This window comes from Eubalaena glacialis, chromosome 15, assembly GCF_028564815.1.
Source record: "Eubalaena glacialis isolate mEubGla1 chromosome 15, mEubGla1.1.hap2.+ XY, whole genome shotgun sequence".
Classification (NCBI taxonomy): domain Eukaryota; kingdom Metazoa; phylum Chordata; class Mammalia; order Artiodactyla; family Balaenidae; genus Eubalaena; species Eubalaena glacialis.
The window spans coordinates 77,859,018-77,881,811 of NC_083730.1; the positions used below are offsets into that span (position 1 = coordinate 77,859,018).

General features: G+C 42.2%; 1 protein-coding gene across 2 annotated transcripts; it reads left to right on the plus strand.

The window, feature by feature from the left end:
* The first annotated feature begins 557 nt into the window (after positions 1–557).
* TRAFD1 (TRAF-type zinc finger domain containing 1) lies at positions 558–19,195 on the plus strand. 2 transcript variants are annotated; one of them, XM_061169996.1, is made up of 12 exons: positions 558–648; positions 2,545–2,603; positions 8,433–8,568; positions 8,679–8,732; positions 11,297–11,699; positions 12,361–12,567; positions 14,001–14,077; positions 15,318–15,548; positions 16,587–16,707; positions 17,410–17,749; positions 17,989–18,061; positions 18,294–19,195. In XM_061169996.1, the coding sequence occupies exons 2-12, from the start codon at positions 2,557–2,559 to the stop codon at positions 18,351–18,353; spliced, it is 1,749 nt and encodes a 582-aa protein (XP_061025979.1). In that variant the 5' UTR covers positions 558–648; positions 2,545–2,556; the 3' UTR covers positions 18,354–19,195. The 2 variants fall into 2 exon arrangements, with proteins under 2 accessions (XP_061025979.1, XP_061025980.1); XM_061169997.1 differs by lacking the exon at positions 12,361–12,567.
* The last annotated feature ends 3,599 nt before the right edge of the window (positions 19,196–22,794 follow it).

A 22,794-nucleotide genomic window follows, 5' to 3' on the forward strand; every position in this document is an offset into this window, starting at 1 on the left:
CTGCTATATTTAACTATCCTTTTTTTTTTTTTAAATTCATGAGGGAGGAGTTCAGAGAATCCATACAGGCAGCAAGTGGAGAAACTAGAACCCAGGCCTGCGTGTCAGGCACTCACTTTTCCACTGCAAAAAGCAAAGTGCTCAAATATGGGCAGAGTCTTGCAGATGTCTCGCACGAGGGCATTATAATAGCAACAAGAATGACTAATAAGTATTAATGGCTCATGACAAGAGAACAAATGCCATTAATTATCTTAATATATAAGGCATATTAGTAATGTGTGTACAGAATTATTCATGCAAATATGATTAGCCTGTGTCAGGAGCAGTTGCTGGGCGCAGACCTGGGTTCACAGCCCCGGTCTCTGCCCCTCCTTCCAGATGTGCATGGGTTGGGACTTCCAGGGACACGCCCCCGTGGAGCTCTGAGGAGCCAATCGGAGCGTGGAAGGCGGGGCTCTGGGAGCGACAACGGTGCTATCCAATGGTCAGAGAGTCTGGGCCACCCCTGGCCAATGGGCGCGCTCCTCCAAGACGGTCGGAAGTGGTGAGGCGGCTCCGGGGGGCCGTTGTTCAGCGCGGGGGCTGACTGAAGAGGCTCAGTGGCTTGGCTGGCTGGTCGGTTCGGCGTTCTTCCTCTCGTCCCAGGTGAGAGAAGCGGTGGCCAGCGCCTGGGGAGCCTCCTGCGGCCTCCAGTTCGGGAGGAGGCCGGCATCCTGAGGGCGGGGTGTGTGGGCGAGGGGTTTCTGGGCCCGGGGGTCGCGGGGGGTTTCTCGTAAGGAGAAAGATGCCCGCGCCGCGGCTTTTCGCCTGGCCAGTGGGGGAGGCCGTACTTTCTTCTCTGGAAACTGGAGCTTCGACAGCCCCTGGCGGCACCGCCCCTTCCAGGCCTTGGCCGCGGGGGCTGGGAGGCGGCCGTCGTTCCGAGCGCCGCCGTGGGCACCGCGCCCCGGGCGGGGCTGGGCCCGAGCCCCGAGCTGCCAGCCTCAGGGGTCGCGGATGGCCTCGTGCGGACCTTAGGCCGACGGGCCCGTGTTCGAGTCACCACTCGGAACAACTGTGCGACGGCTGTCTCCCTGGACTTCCTCTTTCGCGGTCTCTGAAATGGGGATGATGGCTTTCACCTCGTAGGGTTGTGGTCTGGATTAAAAGATTGTCCATGTAAAGCGTTTAGCAATCATTGAACACACAGTAAATGGCAACTATTATTTGTGAAGCTGGTGCCCTCTCCACTCCCCATCTCGGACGCCCCCTGGGAGGGGGCAGTTGGAAACCGCCTCCTCCTGGGTGTGGACACTGCGGTGATGTCTCCACCCCCTCGGGCACAGGAAATCCCGGGGGTGCTGTCTGACCCCTAAGAGGGGCGCCTTCTAAGGTTTGAAGGAAACTTATTCTACCAAAGCGCTTCCATGCATTCGCTCATTTACTCCTCCCAATGACTCTTTAAAATATTGTCAGTTGTCTGCGTGAGGAATCTGAGGCTCAGGGAGGTTAAATCACACATCCGCTGAGCGGCAGAACCAGAATTGGCCCTCAGAGGGGCCGACTCCGAGCCCTGCGAGTCACCCCAACTCCCTTGCTGCTGGAAAACCGGGCACTTCCCTCATCCGAGGCTCTTACCTTGCTTTAGTGGGCTGGAATAATCTAAAGTAAATACAGGTATTAAAGTTGCAAGGGCTTTGCTTTCTGTATTGACATCTTGTTGAGGAAGAAGGGAAAATTTTCAGTGATGAAACCTGGCAGACACGATCTCAACTAAATGGTAAAAGTTAGCATCATCCGTAATAATAAGACTGTCAACATCATGTGCTTTCTGATATAATGCACTGAGATGAGCACAACATCACTTCTATGGTATTTCTGTCCAAAATGTATTAATCATGAGAAAACATCAAATGAACCCAAACTGAAGTATATTCTACAGAATAACTAGCCAGCTCTTTTAACAAGGTTATGCAAGATGAAAGACTGAAGGAATTCCCTGGTGGTCCAGTGGTTAGGGCTCCGTGCTTCCACTGCAGGGGGCACAGGTTCGATCCCTGGTCAGGGAACTAAGATCCTGCATGCCTCGAGACCAAAAAGAAAAAAAAAAAAGGAAAGAAAGAAAGACTGAAGAAATCTCCCAGATCAAAGAAGATTAAGGAGAAATAACAGCTAAATGCAATATGTGACTCTGGATTGCATCCTGAACCAGAGAAAGGGCATTAGTGGCATGATTTGTGAAATTAACTAATTGTAGATTAGTTATTAGTATTGTATTAGTGTTAGTTTCCTGCACTTGGTCATTTTACTATGGTTATTTATGATGTACTGGGTGAGAGGTATGTGGGAATTCTTTGTGCTGTTTTTGCAAGTCAAATTTTCTTAAAATGAAAACTAAAACAAAAGGTAAAACCCTAGTGTGTTGGGTATTAAATGAAATGCACTGGTTTTGGTGACATTTTCTGTGCACTGTTTTTTTTTGTTTTGTTTTTGTGTTTTGCATGTCATTCTTAAAGCAGAAATGAAATTGAAAGCTCATACTTCTTCCTTTGTTGTTTTCAGGAACAGCTAAAGATGGCTGAATTTCTGAATGGCCAGGACACTCGACTGTGTGACAACTGGTAAGAAATCTAAGAAATGTTCTTGGAATGAGGACAGTTCTTTAAAGAGTTGGTTTATTTATTGGCAGGTTAAAATTGGAGCCATATAATACGTTGTGCAAATATGTGGGACTAAAGCTTTTTTAACAATTTTGGATAAAATTGCCTGTTCTAGAAATTCGACAACATGGTTGGTTTAGGTAGCATAGAGTAGTGACTAGACTGATGGGATGAAGGCTCAGGGCTCTGGTTCCTACCATTAATTAGTTAATGACTTTTGGCAAGTCACTTGACTGCTTTGAAAGCTCACTTTTCTGACCTATAGGTAAGGGAATTTATTTTTTGTCTTCCTGGAAAAATATTGTACTTTTTAACTTTTTTTTGCTTCTTTTTTTTAAAAAAAAATTTATTTATTTGGCTACACTGGGTCTTAGTTGTGGCATGCAGGATCTTTAGTTGCGGCACGTGGGCTCTTAGTTCTGGCATGTGGGATCCAGTTCCCTGACCAGGGATCGAACCCGGGCCACCCCTGCATTGGGAGCGCGGAGTCTTAGCCACTGGATCACCAGGAAAGTCCCTGCTTTTTAAATGATGCTAAAGAATATAATGAACTGTTTGGACTAGAGCAGTGTTTTTTAAAGTGCGTTGCCAGGATTTCCCTGAATGGCTACAGTGGCTGTCTTGAGGTTGATTGAGAGCAAGGTTTAGTGTGAACTTGGCTCTACATGTACAACCAGAGCAGCTCAACTGTTTTTTTTTTTATATATATATATAAATTTATTTTATTTATTTATTCTTGGCTGCGTTGGGTCTTCGTTGCTGCGCACTGGCTTTCTCTAGCTGTGGTGAGCGGGGGCTACTCTTTGTTGTGGTGCGCGGGCTTCTCATTGCAGTGGCTTCTCTTGTTGCGGAGCACGGGCTCTAGGCGCCACAGGCTTCAGTAGTTGTGGCATGTGGGCTTAGTAGTTGTGTCTCACGGGCTCCAGAGCGCAGGCTCAGTAGTTGTGGTGCACGGGCTTAGTTGCTCTGTGACATGTGGGATCTTCCTGGACCAGGGCTCGAACCCGTGTCCCCTGCATTGGCAGGCGGATTCTTAACCACTGGGCCACCAGGGAAGCCCCAGCTCAGCTGTTTTTATAAAGGATTTTGCTGAAGGAATGTTCCACTGCTTTAAAAAAAAAAAGTCTAGTCAAAGTCTTCCAGCAGTCCAATTTAATCATTATCATTTCATGATTCCAAAACTGTTAGTGGAAAGACTGGATGCAGACTTGAATGTCAAGCTTTCTTATTTTGTTGTTTTTAACCGACAAGAGTGACAAGAAAGAGCAACTCTTTCTTGCTGAAATGAAACTTAAGAGTTCAGCTAGTAATCAGGCGATTCCTGGTTGGGATTTCTCAAGAACCTGGTATTTCAATGATATACAAGTTCCCTTACTGAAAGCAAAAGAAAAAAGCAAAACAGAACTATCTGTGCTATGTTTAACTTACCACACTGTGTTAGAAGGTGAGAGATTTTTTTTTTTTTTAAAGTCAGTCACAGACCTCATTTTTTTTTAATAAATTTATTTTTAAAATTTATTTATTTATTTATTTTGGCTGCGTTGGTTCTTTGTTGCTGTGCGTGGGCTTTCTCTAGTTGCGTCGAGCAGGGGCTACTCTTTGTTGCAGTGCGCCGTCTTCTCATTGCGGTGGCTTCTCTTGTTGCGGAGCACGGGCTCTAGGCACACGGGCTCAGTAATTGTGGCGCATGGGCTTAGTTGTTCTGTGGCATGTGGGATCTTCCTGGACCAGGGCTCGAACCCGTGTCCCCTGCATTGGCGGGCAGATTCTTAACCACTGCGCCACCAGGGAAGTCCAGAGATTTTTTTTTTTTTTCTGTTTTGAATGGTTATTAATTATTGGTTCAATTTCATTAATAGATATAGGCCTATTCAGATCATCTATTTCTTCTTTTTTTTTAATTAAAAGTTTATTTTATTTTTTACAATTTTTAAAGTTACTTTCCATTTACAGTTATTACAAAATATTGCCTATATTCCCTGTGTTGTACAATACATCCTTGAGCCCATCTTACAATACTTTGTACCTCCTGCTCCCCATCCCCTATATTGTTCCTCCCCACCCCCCACTCATAACCACTAGTTTCCTCAGTGTGTCTGTGAGTCTCCTTCTTTTTTGTTATATACACTAGTTGGTCATATTTTGTTAGATTCCACATGTAAATGATATCATACATTTGCAACTATTTTCTCCCATTCAGTAGGTTGTGTTTCTTTTTTTTTAATCATTTCTTTATTTTTTTCCCCATGTTCAATATTAGTTATCTATTTTATACATATTGGTGTATACATGTCAATCCCAATACCCCAATTCATCCCCCCCCCCCCCGCCACTTTCCCCTCTTGGTGTCCATGCATTTGTTCTCAGAGATGTTGATAAGGAAAATAGTTTGACCCAGATTGTTGAAAGGTTGAGTCAGATAAAAATTTTTCTTTTTTTATTGACTTTTTCTTTCTGCTCAGCTTCTTGGCAGCATTAGGATATAATCAGAACAACTGCTGGTCACAATATTCTTTCCCTGCATGGAATTAAGATTTTATTTCTGTGAGGGTGTCTTGCCTTTATAGAGTATTTTTTTCTACTGTGCTACTATCACTTTTGCCATTTTAAAACTATTGTAGCTCTGTTTAGGTTTTATGTGTACTGTTCCTGATGCAAAGTGTAATAATCAATGATACAAGTATTCACAAGGAAACATTGTGATTTTATAAGAAAACAGACAAACTGGCCTTAACATCAGTTAAGATATTCTTATTTTATCGGTCCACTCCAATATGAAGGAATCTCAAACCTAAGACAGTATATAAATAACTATGCTAAGAGAGTTTAAAAAAAAGGGGGAGGGGGTAAGTTAATGGAAAGCTAATGAAAACAAGGTTATTCAAAGCCAAAGCAATTTATTTAAAGAAAAAAAGCAGATTAGCATGGAAAGCTGACTAAGCCAGCACAAACCTCCCGTCTGAGTAGCCCTGTTTAAATTCCAGGTTTTAAAATTTTGTCTCTAGAGCCATATTCCTGTTGTTCCTTAAGAAAAGTTAAGGTACTCATCAAAATATGAGCTGCGATTAAACCTGCTGGGCCAGTAAAAAGAATAGTTTGTTGTGATTGAAGATGTTTTTTGCATGTTATCTCTTTTCTTACTGTACTGTCCGATTGATGGGAGAGTTTGCGTCTAGGGAACAGAAACTTCAGTGTTAGAAGGCTTCGACTTTTTATTTTTGCATGGCTCGATGTGTTTAGCATTTGGAAGGCTACTGGGGATTTTTCTGAACGCCTTGGCTTGCCTTTCATTCATTTCTATCTAAAATGAAATTTCATCTCTAACTTGGCTAGTCCTACCTTGGGGCTTTTAGCAGTTTTATCTAGAATGGAATTGTGTTCTCATTTATGTCACTTAGAATGTCTTGCTTTTATCTGTAGGTAGGTAGCAAGTATATTGGTATTTTGTCTGGTTAGTACATTGGGCGGAACTACCTTGGCAGTTAAATTTAAAAAGAAAGCAAAACCATCAGGCAGCTGTTTCATGTAATTGTTGAAAATAGCTTTTATCTTTTTCTTTCAAGGTTTCCCAAGAGGTGAAAATGTGTAATAGTAAGTGCTCTGTGACCTAACCTGACAGCTGCTTTTGATTCTTGCTTCTTTATGTTATGGTCCTTAATATTTTTTAATTCTAAAATTTTAGTGGCATTATGTATGTAGAATGCTCTATGTCAAAATAGCCCTGTAAAATAAAAACTATAGACATTTATTTTCTTGACTTTAAAAGAAAATTATTGTCAAAATTATGAAAAAAGAATGTAGAATCTCAGCACTGTAAGCAGTAGTTACTGGCTTTAATTTTTTGTGGCATTTGTGCACATAGGATTTGCAATCAGGATACAGCTTTGCTTCTTGCACTTTGTTGGTGTACCATATTTAACTAGCAGTTCCCTTAGAGTTTAGATATTTTTAATGGTTTTCAGTTTTTCACCATTTTATGACACTAATGATAATCTTCGTAATCCCAAGAGTGGAATTACTGGGTCTTTAACATGTAATTACAGGATCTTTAAATACTCTTTAAGCATATAATTTTATGGTCCTAGAGATGCATTTGTAGACAGTTTATTTTTTAAATTTTTTTATTATTAAGTTAATTGATTAATTTATTTATTTTCAGCTGCGTTGGGTCTTTGATGCTGCGCGCAGGCTTTCTCTAGTTGCCGGGAGTGGGGGCTACTCTTCGTTGCGGTGCGCGGGTGGCTTTAGTAGTTGTGGCTCACGGGCTTAGTTGCTCCGCGGCATGTGGGATCTTCCCAGACCTGGGCTCGAACCCATGTCGCCTGCATTGGCAGGCGGATTCTTAACCACTGCGCCACCAGGGAAGTCCTGTAGACTGTTGAAAAGCAGTGGTTTTATACTACCACTAGCAATATTTTAGAGTACTAGTTTCATAACATCTTTAATAGTGGGACTACTTTTAATATTTATTAGTTTAATAGAGTTAGATGATAACTTTGATTTATAGCTCCTTCCACTATATATTTTAATATTCCACAGTTTTGAAAAACTTAGGCTGGGTTAATTTAAAACCAGTGGTTTCCTTAGAAAGCTGGGAATTTTGGAGAAATAGGGGAAGTTAAATGTATTGAAACATTCGTTGGTCATTTCCCTCTTTATCCATTTGAGTTTTCTTCCCGTCTCTCACACTTGATTGTTATTCTGTATCACCTTCCAGTTTTGGTATGAGAGCTGCCTTGATAGTTCTACCTTTGGATAAAAATGAATTTGCATTTTTTGGTGCCTTGGTCTTTGAGATTGGGAGTATGACTATCGCTGGAGGCACATCATTCATCCTACTTTGAAATGTTTCTTAGACTATGTATGAAGATAAAAACTATAAAAGAGAAATAAGCTACCTACAACTTAACGTGGGAGAAGGTTTCTGTAGTATTCAGCTTCAGAGGCAAAATGGGTTATTAAAGATTTGTTGTGTAACTATATTTATCCTGTTCAGTATTTTATTTTCTGAAAATTTATTCTAGGTGACATACAGGCACATTCTTTTAATGCATCCTTTAGTTAGACTGTGAAATTGGAACTTTCTAATGGTCATAACCAAATGAGTGAAAGGAAGGCCTTTGAATATTATGTGCCTCTAGTTTGAGTGTATATGTACTCTGGGAGAGGGGTTCGGGATTTCATTTTTGTACAGTTCTGCAGTGAAGTTTATACCAACCCAGCCACAGAGCTTGGTCCCAATTAGCGTCCAGCCTGCCTTGAAAGACACGTTGGACATAAAGGAGGCAAGTTCCCCTTCCCCCACTGACAATCCCAAAGCTGGCGTCTGCTCCTTTTGGTTTGACTTTTAGTGGAATAAAATCTACTGAGATTAAAGCTACCTGAGACTGAGAGTGAAAATAAATGGTAGGCTGTTTTTTAAATAATCCTGGAGTGGATCATTATGCTTTGGGGCATGGATGGTTTTGGAAAAGCCTAGCTCAGCTAGCTCTTCCTGGCATCTGACTTCATGTTGTTTGTTGTGATAAGCTCTGACATCTAGAAAGTGAGGCTGAGCTTTTAGAGATAGTGCCTAGCACTGATAACTCAGAGTGTTGCACAGAAGACTCAAAACCTTCAGGAGTTAATTCTTGAAAAGCAGGGGTAGTAACAGTCGTAAGAGCTTATACACTAGATACTCACTAAAGATAAATAATGGAGACTAAAGATTGGACAGGACAGATTTACGTGTGATACCTCTGGGCATAGATGTCAGTAATTCTTGCCTTTTTCTTTGATCTATTTCTATAGCAAAAAAGAAATTCCTGTGTTTAACTTTACCATCCATGAGATCCACTGTCAAAGGAACATTGGTATGTGTCCTATCTGCAAGGAACCATTTCCCAAATCTGACATGGAGACTCACATGGCTACAGAACACTGTCAGGTGAACCACCAAGTACTTAGATGTTAATAAATGGATTATACTTGCTATCGTGTAATAGCAAGTGAGCATGTTGTCACAAATGACTTACTGATTCTTGCTTCTTACCCTAGGTGACCTGCAAATGTAACAAGAAGTTGGAGAAGAGGCAGTTAAAGAAGCATGAGGTTAGTTGCCCTGCACTGTGAAGGCAGTGAATTACCATGGGGCCAATTCTATTGAGATTACAGAGCCACATGCAGAGCAGAAAGCCAGTGTTGTTGAGTCTTTGTTCTCCACCAGCTCCATGCACACTGCCTCTCAAAGCCTATTTGAGACTTTGTTTGCTGCCAGATTTGACTGCATGGCTGCCGTGCTTTATGCTCAAGCCTCAGAGCCTTTCCCTTTGGAACCGAGTCATTTCTCCTGGGGTTTGTTTATTGGCAGGCTCACTTGAGTGCTAAACCAAGCCTGGGATTGCCGGTGTGCTACGACCTCTAGCACACAGCCTGCCTTACATCTTGTAATTTCATTTTGACTTCTTGATCACTTGGATGACATGCTGTTTATACCCAAAGAAATTCTCAGAGAGCATTTGCTGAGAGAATATCGTTTGGTCCCTAGTTGAGATAAAATTGGCTGTAGTTGAATGAGTATGTGTGTGTGTATATATATATATATATTTTTTTTTTTTTTTGAATGAGCATATTCACCAGTTAAAAATCCCAACAACTATTTAGTTGGTGGTCATGCATGAGTGTGTGTACATATGTAAAAATTCATCAAGGTATGCACTTATGATTTGTGCATTTCGGTCTATGTATCTAAAAAAACTATTAACTTATTAATTTATAATTTTAAAAGGTGATTCATATTCAATGTAGAAAACTTGGAAAATATAAAAAGAAAGAACTACTCATGACCCCACAGCTCAGAGATAAACATCTCATAAATAATTTAGCACTCTTACTGTCATTATTTTTTCTAAGCATTTAACTTATGTTTTGCTAGGCCTCACCAGCAAAAGGGGGGTTATGATTGAGGTCATATTAACAATAATAATAAGTATTTCTTTGGCTCTTAACATCTACTTGCTGCATAAAACAACTCCAATCAGTTGTCCCCCTCTTCTCCTTTTTCTCCCAGCTATTTCTGGGAGTCATATGGTGATAACACCAATCATTATAAAGGTACAAGTACAAAGTATTTCCTAATATTCCTGCAAGTCAGGCTATGACAGTTGTAGACCACAGATTAAAGAGTTAAAAAAAAATTCTCCTTTAAAAAAAAAAAGTTGACACTTTATTTGCTGTTCTTGTGAGTTATTAGCAATTTTTAGGGTTGTTAACAAAGTACTTTATATTATGTGGTGTGTGCCAGCAATTATTTGCTCTTTTGCTTTTGAGTAACTTAAATCAGTGGCATTTATCTGATAAAACTTTTCTTTAAAAAAAGTCTTTCTGAATTGATATTATAGCTACATGATATATAATTTTAAAGCCACAAAAGCATATATGTAAAAATTATCTCTCTTCCACCCCTATTCCTAAGCACTCTTTGTCAGTTTCTTAAGTTTTCTGTAAGAGATATTCCATGCATATACAAACAATGTGAAAAATGTTTGAAGTATCATTTAGAATAAAACTTGGGTTTAATTTGTATGAGAAGAAATTTTGCTCTTTGACACAGTGATTGTAAAGTGTCTAAACTTTAGAAGTGATGTTATATGAAAGTTCTGAGTTTAAGTTCCCAAGTTTTGGAATGTCCATATCATAGTAACATATTCTTTCATATCTTTTTAAAGAAATATTAATTATTTAGTGCTTTAGTGACAATTTCAAATTAAGTATAAAAGTTTTGTCCTTCATCTGCTGAATACATTCACATTCTTGGGCTCATCTTCATTGGTGATTCTTATTTGGTCAATTTAAAGCCAGTGCTGGGCTTCCCTGGTGGCGCAGTGGTTAAGAATTCGCCTGTCAATGCAGGGGACACGGGTTCGTGCCCTGGTCTGGGAAGATCCCACATGCTGTGGAGCAACTAAGCCTGTGCGCCACAGATACTGAGCCTGCGCTCTAGAGCCCTTGAGCCACAACTACTGAGCCCACGTGCTGCAACTACTGAAGCCTGAGTGCCTAGAGCCCATGCTCCGCAACAAGGAAGGCCACCACAATGAGAGGCCCGCGCACCGCAACAGGGAGTGGCCCCCGGTCGCCGCAACTAGAGAAAGCCCACGCGCAGCAACAAAAACCCAACGCAGCCAAAAATAAAATAAATAAAATTAAAAAAAAAAAAAAAAAGCCAGTGCTATATACAAATGTGCAGATTCGAAAAATCAATGTCTTTCTAAAGGACAATCCCTTTTCCTCATTGCCAGGTACTTAAATCGGAGTAGTAAGGGGAAATTGGTCTGGGGGAGCTTTGACAAGCATATATGAATTGCTGTGCTTTTGCTATTTGCTCCTGGGCTTCTCTGGCTGATTTTGGGTTACTTTGTAATGTGTGCACAAAATGATGGTAGGGTGGCTGAGTGAGTAGATTCCTTATAAGACTTTCTTTTCCTTTGTAGAACTTGGTGGCAGGACAAAGAGGGAAGCGGTGACTCTTAAATACATAGAAAACCATGGCAGGCAAAGCTAGGGTTGGAAGAGAATATTTTTGTAAATACTTTTTACTTTCCTTGCCCTGTACTTTATAAAACATGGCCTCTCTTAGATTCACATATTAACTGCCTCATTATTCTGTTTTGCAGGAGACTGAGTGTCCTCTACGACTTGCCCTTTGCCAGCACTGTGATTTGGAACTTTCTGTTCTCAAACTGAAAGACCATGAAGATTACTGTGGTGCCCGGACAGAGTTATGTGGCCACTGTGGGCGCAATGTCCTGGTGAAAGATCTGAAGACTCACCCTGAAGTTTGTGGGAGAGATGTGGAGGAAAAGAGAGATGAGGTTGCCATGCCACCTAATGCATATGATGATTCTTGGGGTCAAGATGGTATCTGGATTGCATCCCAACTCAGACAAATTGAGGCTCTGGACCCACGCATGAGGCTCCCTCGAAGGTCCCTGAGAGCCTTTGAATCAGACCTTTTCCAAAGTAGAACCACCAACCAAAGGAGCTTGACAGCCCAGTTTCCAATTCAGAATAATCTATGTGAGTTGTGTTTGGGATTAGAAAACTGGAATGGTATCAGATCTTAGGGCCAGTGGGAACAGGGCTTTGGAGCCAAATAGATCTTAATTATAGAAACCTGATTGTAGCTGGGTAACATAAGGAAGAATACTTACTTTCCTATAGATTGGAAAAGCAGAACCTCTTTGCTATTGGATTTTTGTTGGATGACAGGGTTGATGGATGACAATGCTGTTAATAGCTGACATTTACTGAGTATACCCTATGTGCTTAAAGGCATTTACAAAGTGCTTTAGATATATTAACTCATTTAGTTCTCACAACAGTTTTATGAGGGTAGGTGAGTGGTAGAGCTGGGATTTGAATTCAGGCAATCTGACCCCATGCTTTAAGATGGGGTCTGCTATAATGCAGAAAATACATATAAAATGCCTAGCACAGTGCCTATCTCATAGTTATAGCTCATTAATATTGTTTATTAATAAAACTGTTAGAATAATAATGGAGGCTTTTATCATGGCACACTTAACATTTGGAGTCCCATGAGCACTGAAGGGCTGGGCCTCTTTTGTTCCTGCACGGATTCCTATAAACCTTGAATATTTGCTAGGCATGGGCTTGAACTAAGGGATGGCACCATCTTTACGTTTCTTGAATACTGGCTTTATTTTTTCTTCCCCAGTGGAAGAACAAGAAAGGCAGGAAAGGAATAGAAGCCGACAGACCCTCAAAGAGGGTGGTGAAGACAGTGCAAACTTGGATTTCATGTTGGCCCTAAGTCTGCAAAATGAAGGCCAGGCCCCCAACTTGGCAGAGCAGGACTTCTGGAGGGTCATATGTGAGGCAGACCAGTCCCATGAAGGTCCTGGTGCTCTGAATGACATAAGGGGTATGTTTGTTTACTCTGCACTAGCCTCTGTCTCTACAGTTTTTTAAAGTCTTACACTAAACAATTTATATAAAATTGAAAGTTTTTCATGAGATAGAATTTGTTTTTTTATTTTGTTCATTTGCTTTTCCCAACTCTTATTTATTTATTTATTCATTCATTCATTTATTCATTTACTTATTTACTTATTTATTCATTCATTCTTGCATGCATGCATGAATGCTGCACCAGGTCTTAGTTGTGGCACGTGGGATCTTTAGTTGCGGCATGTGGGATCTAGTTCCCTGACCAGGGATCGAATCCAGGCCCCTGCATTGGGAGTGCAGAGTCTTAACCACTGGACCACCAGGGAAGTCCCTGTCATATCTTTAAACATGTTAAAAATACTTGTTTTTCTATTGTGTCTGAAAATATGCCTAAAGTCTATTTTTTGCTATTTGCTGTTTCTACTGACGCTCACGGTAGCTTGCTGCTTCCCTCTGTGTGCGTGCATGCGTGCGTGTGTGTGTTTTAACATTAAGTTTTCTGGTGTGTTCCTCTGAGGGTATTTATATATGCTTCTAGCAGGCTCCTGGGGACACTACTGACTGGAATAATTTTAAATTGAAGTTTTGGCCTGGGCTTCTTAAAACCATAAATGTGAATTAATGTAAAAACATAAATGTAGATTCTCTACTCAAACCCATGTAAAGGCCAAACTCTGGTTACTCTTCCTTAGTAGAGATTTTTCTCTCTTCTATGTAGAGCCAAAACCTAGTTAGGCAAGTTTCCTTAACTCCTCGCATCGTTCACCCTCCCTTGTTCAACAGTCTGACTGAGGCTGTTGTGTTTTGGGATGCCTGGGATTAAAATTACTCTTATTTATTGGGGTTGGCCAAAAAGTTCTTTTGGGTTTTTGTAACATCTTACGGAAAAACCTGAACGACCTTTTTGGCCAACCCAATATTTTCTCATTTAAGTTACTTTTGTTCAACATCTTTTGTTTATATTTTGTACTGGGAGGGTTTTTCTTTTCGGGATATTTGTCTTCCAGTAATAGCCAAGCCTCAGTTTCTTCATCTGTAAAATGAGGGTCATGTGGATCTACTTCATAACATTTTTCCTGAGGATTGAAATAATGCACAGAAGGTTTTTAGATTAGTGACTAGGGTTATGACACATTTAAATTTCTTCCTTAATTGGAATAGTGGGTAAACTACTACTTTACTGCTTCTCAGGAAATGGTGACAAGTAAATCTCTTTCTGTAGTGCAAGTTTTTTGCGTAGGGTTTGTCTCTTAAACAGTTTCCCTTCAAGGATTTTCAGCCCCACAAATTGCTATGTCTAAGAAATTGCAAAGGAAATCAGACTTTCCTGTCAAACCCCCCAGAGGGGATAAAAGGTAGAATCAGGTTTGTTTTTGTTCGAGTCTGACTGTGTGGCCTGATACCTAGGTGCAGCTGATGAGACCATGTTGCCTTGTGAATTTTGTGAGGAGCTCTACCCAGAGGAACTGCTGATTGACCATCAGGTGTGTTGTGAATTACCTGAGGGCTTTAAGCTTTAGGGAGGAATGTGTGCAGGCCCTATTGGTGTTGCAGGCCACACGAGATCTGGAGCAAACTATTTTAATACAACTCCTGTGATAGGAGTAGCAACTGTGTTTTTAACCCTGGGGTGACTGACATGTGGGCATGAGAACTCAGCCTCATTCCCTCTTGGGCAAAGTAACATTTATACCAGCAGGCCCAGTTGCTGACTCCATTCTGTGGTGATAGTGTACATCTCTACTGACCATCTTGTAATCTGGTCTCATCTCATGGTACATTTGATTTATTGGAGCCATACTGAAGTCCTTGCAGTTCCCGGGAGGGTCAGGGATCTGTTTTGCACTTTACTTTTCTGCCAGCTACCCCGCTTCCTTAACACACCCCTCACTCATAGACTCGGTTCAGACATGACTTTCAGGAAACCATCCTGTGGAACGCTCTGAAGGCTAGGCCAGAGGTCCCACCTGCGTGCTCCCCGAAAGTCCTGTGCCCACAGCTCTCTTAGCCTGTTATCCTCACCCTGTGGTGTCGTCTTGCTGATCCCCTGTTGGTCTGCACCACTCTGTTAAGTTCCTTGAGAACAGGTTCTGGGTTTTCTTAGTTTCTGGAATCTCTTAACGCCTGGTATATGAAAGGTGTCAGGTATTTTGAATGATTGAAGGTTCTTGCGCTATTTAGGAATGATTAGAGAGTAGCCTTTGTGTTTGAAGAGTGGCTCCACTGATGGAGGGAGCCACTTTTCCCCTCAACACTCTTACTCTCTGATTTGGTTTGGCCTGGTCTGGCACTTCCATAGCTGTTAAGTAGTCCCTGTGCTCTGGGTGGAACATGCATTCCCCTCGTAAGTGGAACAACACAGCATCTGAATACATCTAGTATTTGGTTTGGGAGTAGCATGAGAAAATCCATTAATAGGGATAACAAAGAATATTTGGGCCTCTCTTACTGTATGACTGTGGGAAGAATCTTGAATCTTTTCAAATTAATTTAAAAAGAATAATCACATAAACACAGTAAAAAAAAAAAATTAAAACAGTACAGAAATGTTTAAAATAAAAGCAAAGTGAGTGTTCCATCTATGTTCCTCTGACCCTTTTTAGTCCCTCTCCCCAATATTAAGCATTATTAAAATTTTGTGACTTCTGGAAAATATTTTCAGAATTTAGTTTGTTCCTTAACCTCTGCTTTTTTTTTTTTTTTAACCTATGTTTTTTGAGACAGACAAGTTGTAACCCTTCATGTGCCTTACCTCCGATCAGTGTGGGCAATGCTTCTCCCAAAGGGGTGGAGGACCCTGATGTCACCTTCCAGAAGTTGATGCAGCAGGCTGCAAGTAACCAGTTAGACTCCTTGATGGGCCTGAGCAGTTCGCCTCCTGTGGAGGACAGCATCATCATCCCATGTGAATTCTGTGGGGTCCAGCTGGAAGAGGAGGTGCTGTTCCATCACCAGGTAAGAACACTTGGAGGACCTGTCCACTTCTTCCATCCTGTTGATCCTCTGAGTGAACCTGAGGCTTTTAGAGCCAAGAATGCCTCTTTGGCCTTTAAGTTGTGTGCATACCTGATCTGGCTACTGGCCATGTCCTGTTTTGTGAGCTGTCTGAAGTATAAAGTACCTCAGGCCTTTGGACTTTCTCTGCCTTCTGGCAGTGGAAACCATCCCATCACTAGCTGTGGCCCAAGGAGTCAGGACTCCATTTAAGCAGGCATGGAGGACTTGCCAGAGGGTTTAGAAGAGCATTTCCCTGAGGTCATCGACAATTTCTACTTTTGGGTTCTTCCTATTGGGGTGGCACTTGCGTCTTGCATTCCAGGAGACTGGGATCTAATTCTAGCTTTGCCATATGGTTGGCCTAGGATAGGTCCCATTCCCTCACTGGGGACATCTGTAAATGAAGGAGTTAAACTAGATAATCTGAAGTCCTTTTTCAGCTTTTGCAGTCTAGGATGCTGGCATCTTAGTGGAAGATACGTTTTCTGCCCCATCTTGTTTGTTATGGGAGTTAACACTGAAGGTATTTCAGGGGCATTTCTGTAATCAATGCCATATAGCTAGCTGTTGCTAGAACACCACACATTGCATTTCTGTAATAAAGACTTTTGCCTTTGGATCAAGTAGCAGATAAGTCACTGCTTGTTGTCTCCTCGGGAGACTACAAAATAAGCAGTGGTGCAAATACTCTATGGTCAAAATGTAGACATGCTTTTCTGGGCTCCTAAGACCAGCCCTTCTTTCATCCTGCACAAATCAGAGAGTGCTTCTGTCAGTGCTAGTTGGAATGATTGCTCTGTTCCAGGTGTGCTTCCTCTTAGTCCCAGGCCCTTCCTCTCAGTGGTTGTCAAACTCATCCTGTCCCATCGACACCCCCCCTGCCAGCCTCCCCATAAGGTGTGTTCATCCAACCTGCTGTTCCTTCCTCTCCTCCCACTGCTCCCTCTCCTAGGAATGACTCAGTCCAGAGGTACTAATTCTGGTTTTTCTTGTTAGGACCAGTGTGACCAACGCCCAGCTACTGCAAACAACCACATGTCGGAGGGGATTCCTAGTCAGGATCTCCAGCCTCGACAGACCTCACCAGAGCTGCCCAAGAGGCGTGTCAGACACCAGGGTATTAGCCAGGGCTGAGCCAAGGCTGCAGGTCTGCTGCTGCCTTGGGCCTGCTTCCCACTTCTCATCTGCTACTCTAAAATGGGTTTTACCTTCATCCCAAACTAGCAAGCACAGTATGAGCTCACTGGGGACTCCCTTGGGGCTAGCTGCGGTCCCGTGTTAGACTCAGGTGTCTCGGGTGTGTAGCTTTATAGGGTAACGGCTTTGGGGACAGCCATGAGATATGCTTATCAGTCATTGCTTATTCAGCCGCTGGTCCCTGTCGGTACACTTAGTGGATGATTGGAAGATAATTTTCAGCCTTACTGTGGCTGCCCTGGGCCCCTGCTTCTAGTTGAAATATGCTCAACTAGAGTAGGGTAATCAAACTTATTATCAGTATTCTTATTATGTAATAGTCTCACAACTAGGCAAGTAAAACTGCTTTTGAAACCCAGTTGCTATTAGAAGCCCAAAGCCAATTAGAAATGATTCTTCAAAGTTTGCTTGTGCACCATTGTTGACTAGTTAGTGAGGACTTAGGCGGTAAGTGTACAGTGTGGATTAATGTTCCCAACCCTGTCCTGGAGACATGGGTTTCAGCATCCTTTAGGGGCGAGGCAGTCATCTTTTACCCAGCATCTTTTGTTCCTGCCTGGAATCCAGCACTAATAGCAAGAGCAGCCTTTTCCCTAAAGCTGGTCCTCTTTTCTCTTCTCAGGAGACCTGTCTTCTGGTTACATGGATGATATCAAGCAGGAAATGGCTAAAGGGCCCACCTATCCTCTCCCTGCCAGCAGACCCACTAACAATATGACGGCTACTTCTAACCGCCTGTCAACATCCACATCAGGCCCCAGACCTGGGTGCCAGCCCAGCCCTCCTCGCGCTCTGAAGCTCAACAACTTAGACAGCCAGGGCATCCAGGGGCGCAGTCGAAACAGCCATAATGGGGCCCTGGCTCCTGGGCACGTTCCAGTGGTTCACTCCGCTCGAAGTCTCTACCCAGAAAACCTTGTGCCCTCTTTCCCCTGTGGGCCTTCAGGGAGATACGGAGCAAGGTGAGAATCAGTAGCCTGGGAGTGGAGCTTGTGGGTGGCTCAGGAGAACGTGGAAGTGTGGACTTTGCTTGTATTGTGGCCTGATTCAAAATGTTCTTTTGCTCTGTGTGGTTTTTTATTCATTAGTTTTGTCTGCTACTGGAGAGCTGCTTTTGTCTGGTTCCAGCTGTTTCTGTTCTGCGTTTTCTGACTTTTGCTCGGGGCATCTCGGGAACTAGTTTCCAATCCTTCTCTTTCAGTGGCAGGAGTGAAGGTGGTAGGAACCCCCGGGTCACCCCCACGACTGCCAGCTACCGCAGCAGAACTGCAAAGGTGAGCGGGATCCAGCCCAGAATGCTCATTGAGGACTCAGAAGTGGGTGGGGTGGTATGGTTCTTGAAGTCAGAGAAGCAGCTGGGCATCAGGCCGGTTGTGGCTGAGGACTGTTCTTTTGCTTTTGATGAGGAGGTTTCCATAGAAGCCTGACATTTCTGGCGCTCTTCAGGAGGAGTGCTGCTTTCTTAACTTTCTACGTAAACTTCGTTTGTGTTCTATTGTTCAACAGGCAAAACCCCCCAAGCAGCAGGGAGCTGGGGATGCAGAGGAGGAAGAGGAGGAGGAGTAACAGTGTCTGCAGGGAACTTGAACATCGGTTCCATCTTTCCTGCACAACTTGCCGTGGTGCAGCCCCGCCCCTTGGGCTCTGGGCAGGGGCCATCTGACAGATTTAACTTTTTCTAGGCTATGGCCATTTTGTGTCTTTTGAGATTGTGCTGTGGGAGTTTGGGGGTTTGAGGGAGGGTTAGCAGGGAGGCTGTTGAGAATGTTTCAGCTTTAGCTGCTGCCTTTTGGCAGCATAAGTTACAGCCTCTCGGCCCACCAGGGCTTCATCTTTTGACATACTGTCACCACTGCTTCATGGTGCTGTGTGGTCCTGGTGGAAAGTGGGAGGGTTCTGGAAACCTGGTCCCCACCAGTGAGGTGATGCTCTTCCTGTGGTGGCCTAAATTGGGGAACTTTTGGATATCCTCTCCTGTGTACTGCCCATCCTCACTCTAGAATTTGGGCCTCTGGTGTGCATGGAGGAGCTTTGGTAAAGTGTTCAGGCCAGTTGCAATATGTGTTAGGAACGAGGTTTGGAGATGAGTTGAGCCACAGGTGAGCGGACTATGTACGGGATTTGTTTTAATCTGCTTCTTTGGCATTTGGCATCACTGCCTTCTGTTTTCTGATGGGGAGCATGGCTCCTTTGCCTTCACTGCCTTCTGATGGGAAAGGCCGAGGGCTCCCTGTCCCCTCCAGGGCCATGCTGGGCTCTGCGCTAATCAGGAGTGAGGCCTAAGCTCATGGCTTGCTCTGAAAACCAAGTCTCAGAGCCCCCTCCCCCTCTTTTTATTTTACTGTTATTATTATTATTATAATTATTAACATCCTTGTGATAGAAATAAAGTTTGTACTTGGAGTTCAGCTGAGTCTTGTGGTTCCTTCTCCTGCGTGCTCTTTGGAGACCTTAGGGAGACCACAGTGGACTGGAGTTAGCTCTGAAGAATGGGGGAAGGTGAGCAGGGCTAGGTTTTCTGTGTGCTTCTTGGAACCCCAGCAGATCCAGCATCATCCTTCTCAGAGTGCCAGACATTCAAGGTATAGTTTTCTCTTTTACTGGAGTTGGAGGAAACTGACAGGTGGCTGCAGCTCTGGGGATGATTTGGGGTGGGCTGGGGGCTGCCTCCAACTGAAGAGAGGAAGGCAGATTCCTCAAAAGCCTCAGTCCTGAGAGTTGTTGAACCTTAGCAGCATTATTCATTACCCCTCAGCAGCTCATACTTTGCCCTGGACCATCTAATACCTTAGGTCATTTTGAGCTCATTTGTTTTTCTCTCAACAACCTAGTGGGGGTGGGAAAGGTAGGAAGAATTGCCCCAATTTCATATGTGGAAAGGAGTGACTTGCATAGGTTATACAGCTAATTCATGACAGCTGGGACTTGAATCCGGGTCTGAATTATACTGAGATAAAGAAAAAGGGGGACTTCCCTGGCGGTCCAGGGATTAAGACTCCACGCTTCCACTGCAGGTGGTGTAGGTTCAAAAAGGGGATGGAACTCAGGCTCATGGCAGTGAAATCACCAAGTCCCAACCACTGGACCGCCAGGGAATTCCCTATTTATTTCCTCTTCAGTGAACTTTGATGGTTTGTGTCTTTCAAGGAATTTGTCCATTTCAATAAGTTGTTTAACTTATTAACATAAGGTATTCATAATATTCCCTTATTATTTTAAAAATATCTGTAAAGTTTGTAGTGATGTCACCTCTTTAATTTCATTGGTTGATAATTTGTGTCTTTTCTCTTTCCCTAATGTGTTTGACTAGAGCAGGAATCTCCAAACTTTTCTTTGATAAAAGCCAAATAGTAAATATTTAAGGTTTTGCAGGTTATACTGTGTGTATTTCAACTACAGTAAGTCCCCTACATACCAACCTTCAAGTTGCGAACTTTCAAAGATGCGAACATGAGTTTGCATGTCCAGTCATGTAAGTTAGTTCACGTGTCTGGTGTACATTGTCACGTGTGTGCATCCTCTACAAGTGGCTGTGTTTCTGTGTACTGTACAGTACTGTATAGAGTACAGTAGTACAGTATCTTTATTTCAAGCCCAGGATGTCTAGAAGCAAGCGTAAAAGCAGCGGTGATTTAGCTGGTACTGCTAAGAAGCGCCAGGAATTGGAGGCCCAGAGAAAGGACGAAGAGAGACAAGAGGAAGAAGAAGTAAATGAAGAACCGAAGAGATTCACGACGCAGGAAATGGCAAGGGAATTTTCTTTATCTGAGGAGGCACTGTTAGTTTTTGAGGCACAGGAACCGAATGTAGAACGGTACACGAAGGTTACAGCAACCATTCAAAATGCAATCCAGTGCTACCATGTCACCTATGAAGAGAAAAAAGGAGCTAGACATCACTGGATCGTTTTCTCAGGAGGGTAGATAGAATTGAATCCAGCAAGGAACCAGAACCTGTGCCATCAACGTCAGGCATGAGTGAAATAGCAGCTTGCCCTACGTCTCCTATTGCTGGCAATCCTTCAGCTCCACCGTCTCCCACCTCCTCTCCCTCCTCCAGTCAGTAACTCTTCTTGCCTGTTCCCTCGATGCCAGCCTCTGTATGCCAGCTGTTGCACTGTACTACTGTACTTTTCAAGGCACCGTACTGTAAGATTAAAAATGTTTTCTTTATTTCTTGTGTTGTTTTTAATGTATTATTTGTGTGAAAAGTATTATACACGTATTACAGTACAGTACTATATAGCCAATTGTGTTTGTTGGGTACCTAGGCTAACTTTTGTTGCACTTATGAACTCGCTCTCGGAATGGAACTCGTTCATTTGGATGGGACTTACTGTACTCAACAACGCTGTTATAGAGTGAACACAGCCATGGACAATACACAAATGAATGGGTGAATAAAACTTTATTTACAAAAACAGGTAGCTGGATTATGGGCCATAGCAGGGCAACTACTGGGTTAGAGATTTATCAATTATATTGATCTCAAAAAATCAACTTTGATTCCATTGATTTCCTTTACTGTTTTTCTGCTTCCATTTCATTGATTTCCTATTCTGATTTTTATCACTTCCTTTCTTTTGCTTACTTTGAGCTTAATTTTTTCTTTACCTAGTTTCTTTTTCTTTTTTTAAATTTAATTAATTAATTTATTATTATTATTATTATTATTTTTTTTGGCTGTGTTGGGTCTTCGTTTCTGTGCGAGGGCTTTCTCTAGTTGCGGCGAGCGGGGGCCACTCTTCATCGTGGTGCGCGGGCCTCTCACTGTTGCGGCCTCTCTTGTTGTGGAGCACAGGCTCCAGACGCGCAGGCTCAGTAGTTGTGGCTCACGGGCCTAGTTGCTCCGCGGCATGTGGGATCCTCCCAGACCAGGGCTCGAACCCGTGTCCCCTGCATTGGCAGGCAGATTCTCAACCACTGTGCCACCAGGGAAGCCCTTTACGTAGTTTCTTAAGGTCAAAGTTGAGGTCACTGATTTGAGATCTGACTTCTTTTTTAATATAACTGTTAAGTGCTTTACCTGCATCTCACAAACTTTTGATGTGTCTTTTCATTTCATTCAGTTTAAAGAACTTTGATTTCTTCTTTGACTTATGGGCTATTTATTAGTGTGTAATCTAGTTTCCAAATACTTGGATATTTTCCAGATTTGTTTTTGTTATTGTTTCTAATTTAATTTCACTGTGGTCAGAGGACATACTCTGTATGACTTGAATCTTTTAAAATTTATCTAGACTTCTTGTGTCCGTAGAATATTCTCCAGGCCATAATTGTTCTGTATGTACTTGAAAAGAATGTGCATTCTGTTTTGGTTGGATGAATGTTATATAAATGGCAGGTAGGTCAACATTGGTTGATAGTGTTTTTCAAGCCTTTATATCCTTACTGATTTTCTGTTTACTTGTTCTATATATTATTGAGTGGGAAATCTCTTATTATAATTGAGGATTGTCTGTTTTTCCTTATAATTCTATAATTTCTGTTCCATTATTTTCAGGTCCTGTTATTACATGTATAAATACTTTTGATAGTTGTGCCTTTGTTTAATTGGCCCCTTTATTATTATGAAATGACCTGTATTTGTAATATTTGCTGTGAAATACACTTTGATATTAATATAGCAATCTTAATAATATTAACAGTCCTCAGCTTTCTTAGTTTTAGCACAGTACATCTTTTCCATCCTTTTATTTTTATTCCTATTCCTATTTGTATCTATATATTTAAAGTGGGTTTCTCAAAGGCAGCATATAGTTGGGGTTTTTTTCATTGTTTTTTGTCTTGGTTTTGGGTCCATTCAGACAATCTGTCTTTTAATTGAGGTGTATAGGCCATTTACATTTAGTGTGATTATTGATATGATTGGGTTTAAATATATAATTTTCTGTCTCTTTTTTTTTTCTCTTTTTCTGCTTTCCAAAAGTATCCAAAAGGGTACTTTTTATAATTTCACTGTACCTCTTTTGTTGACTTATTAGTTATTACTGTTTATTGTATTATTT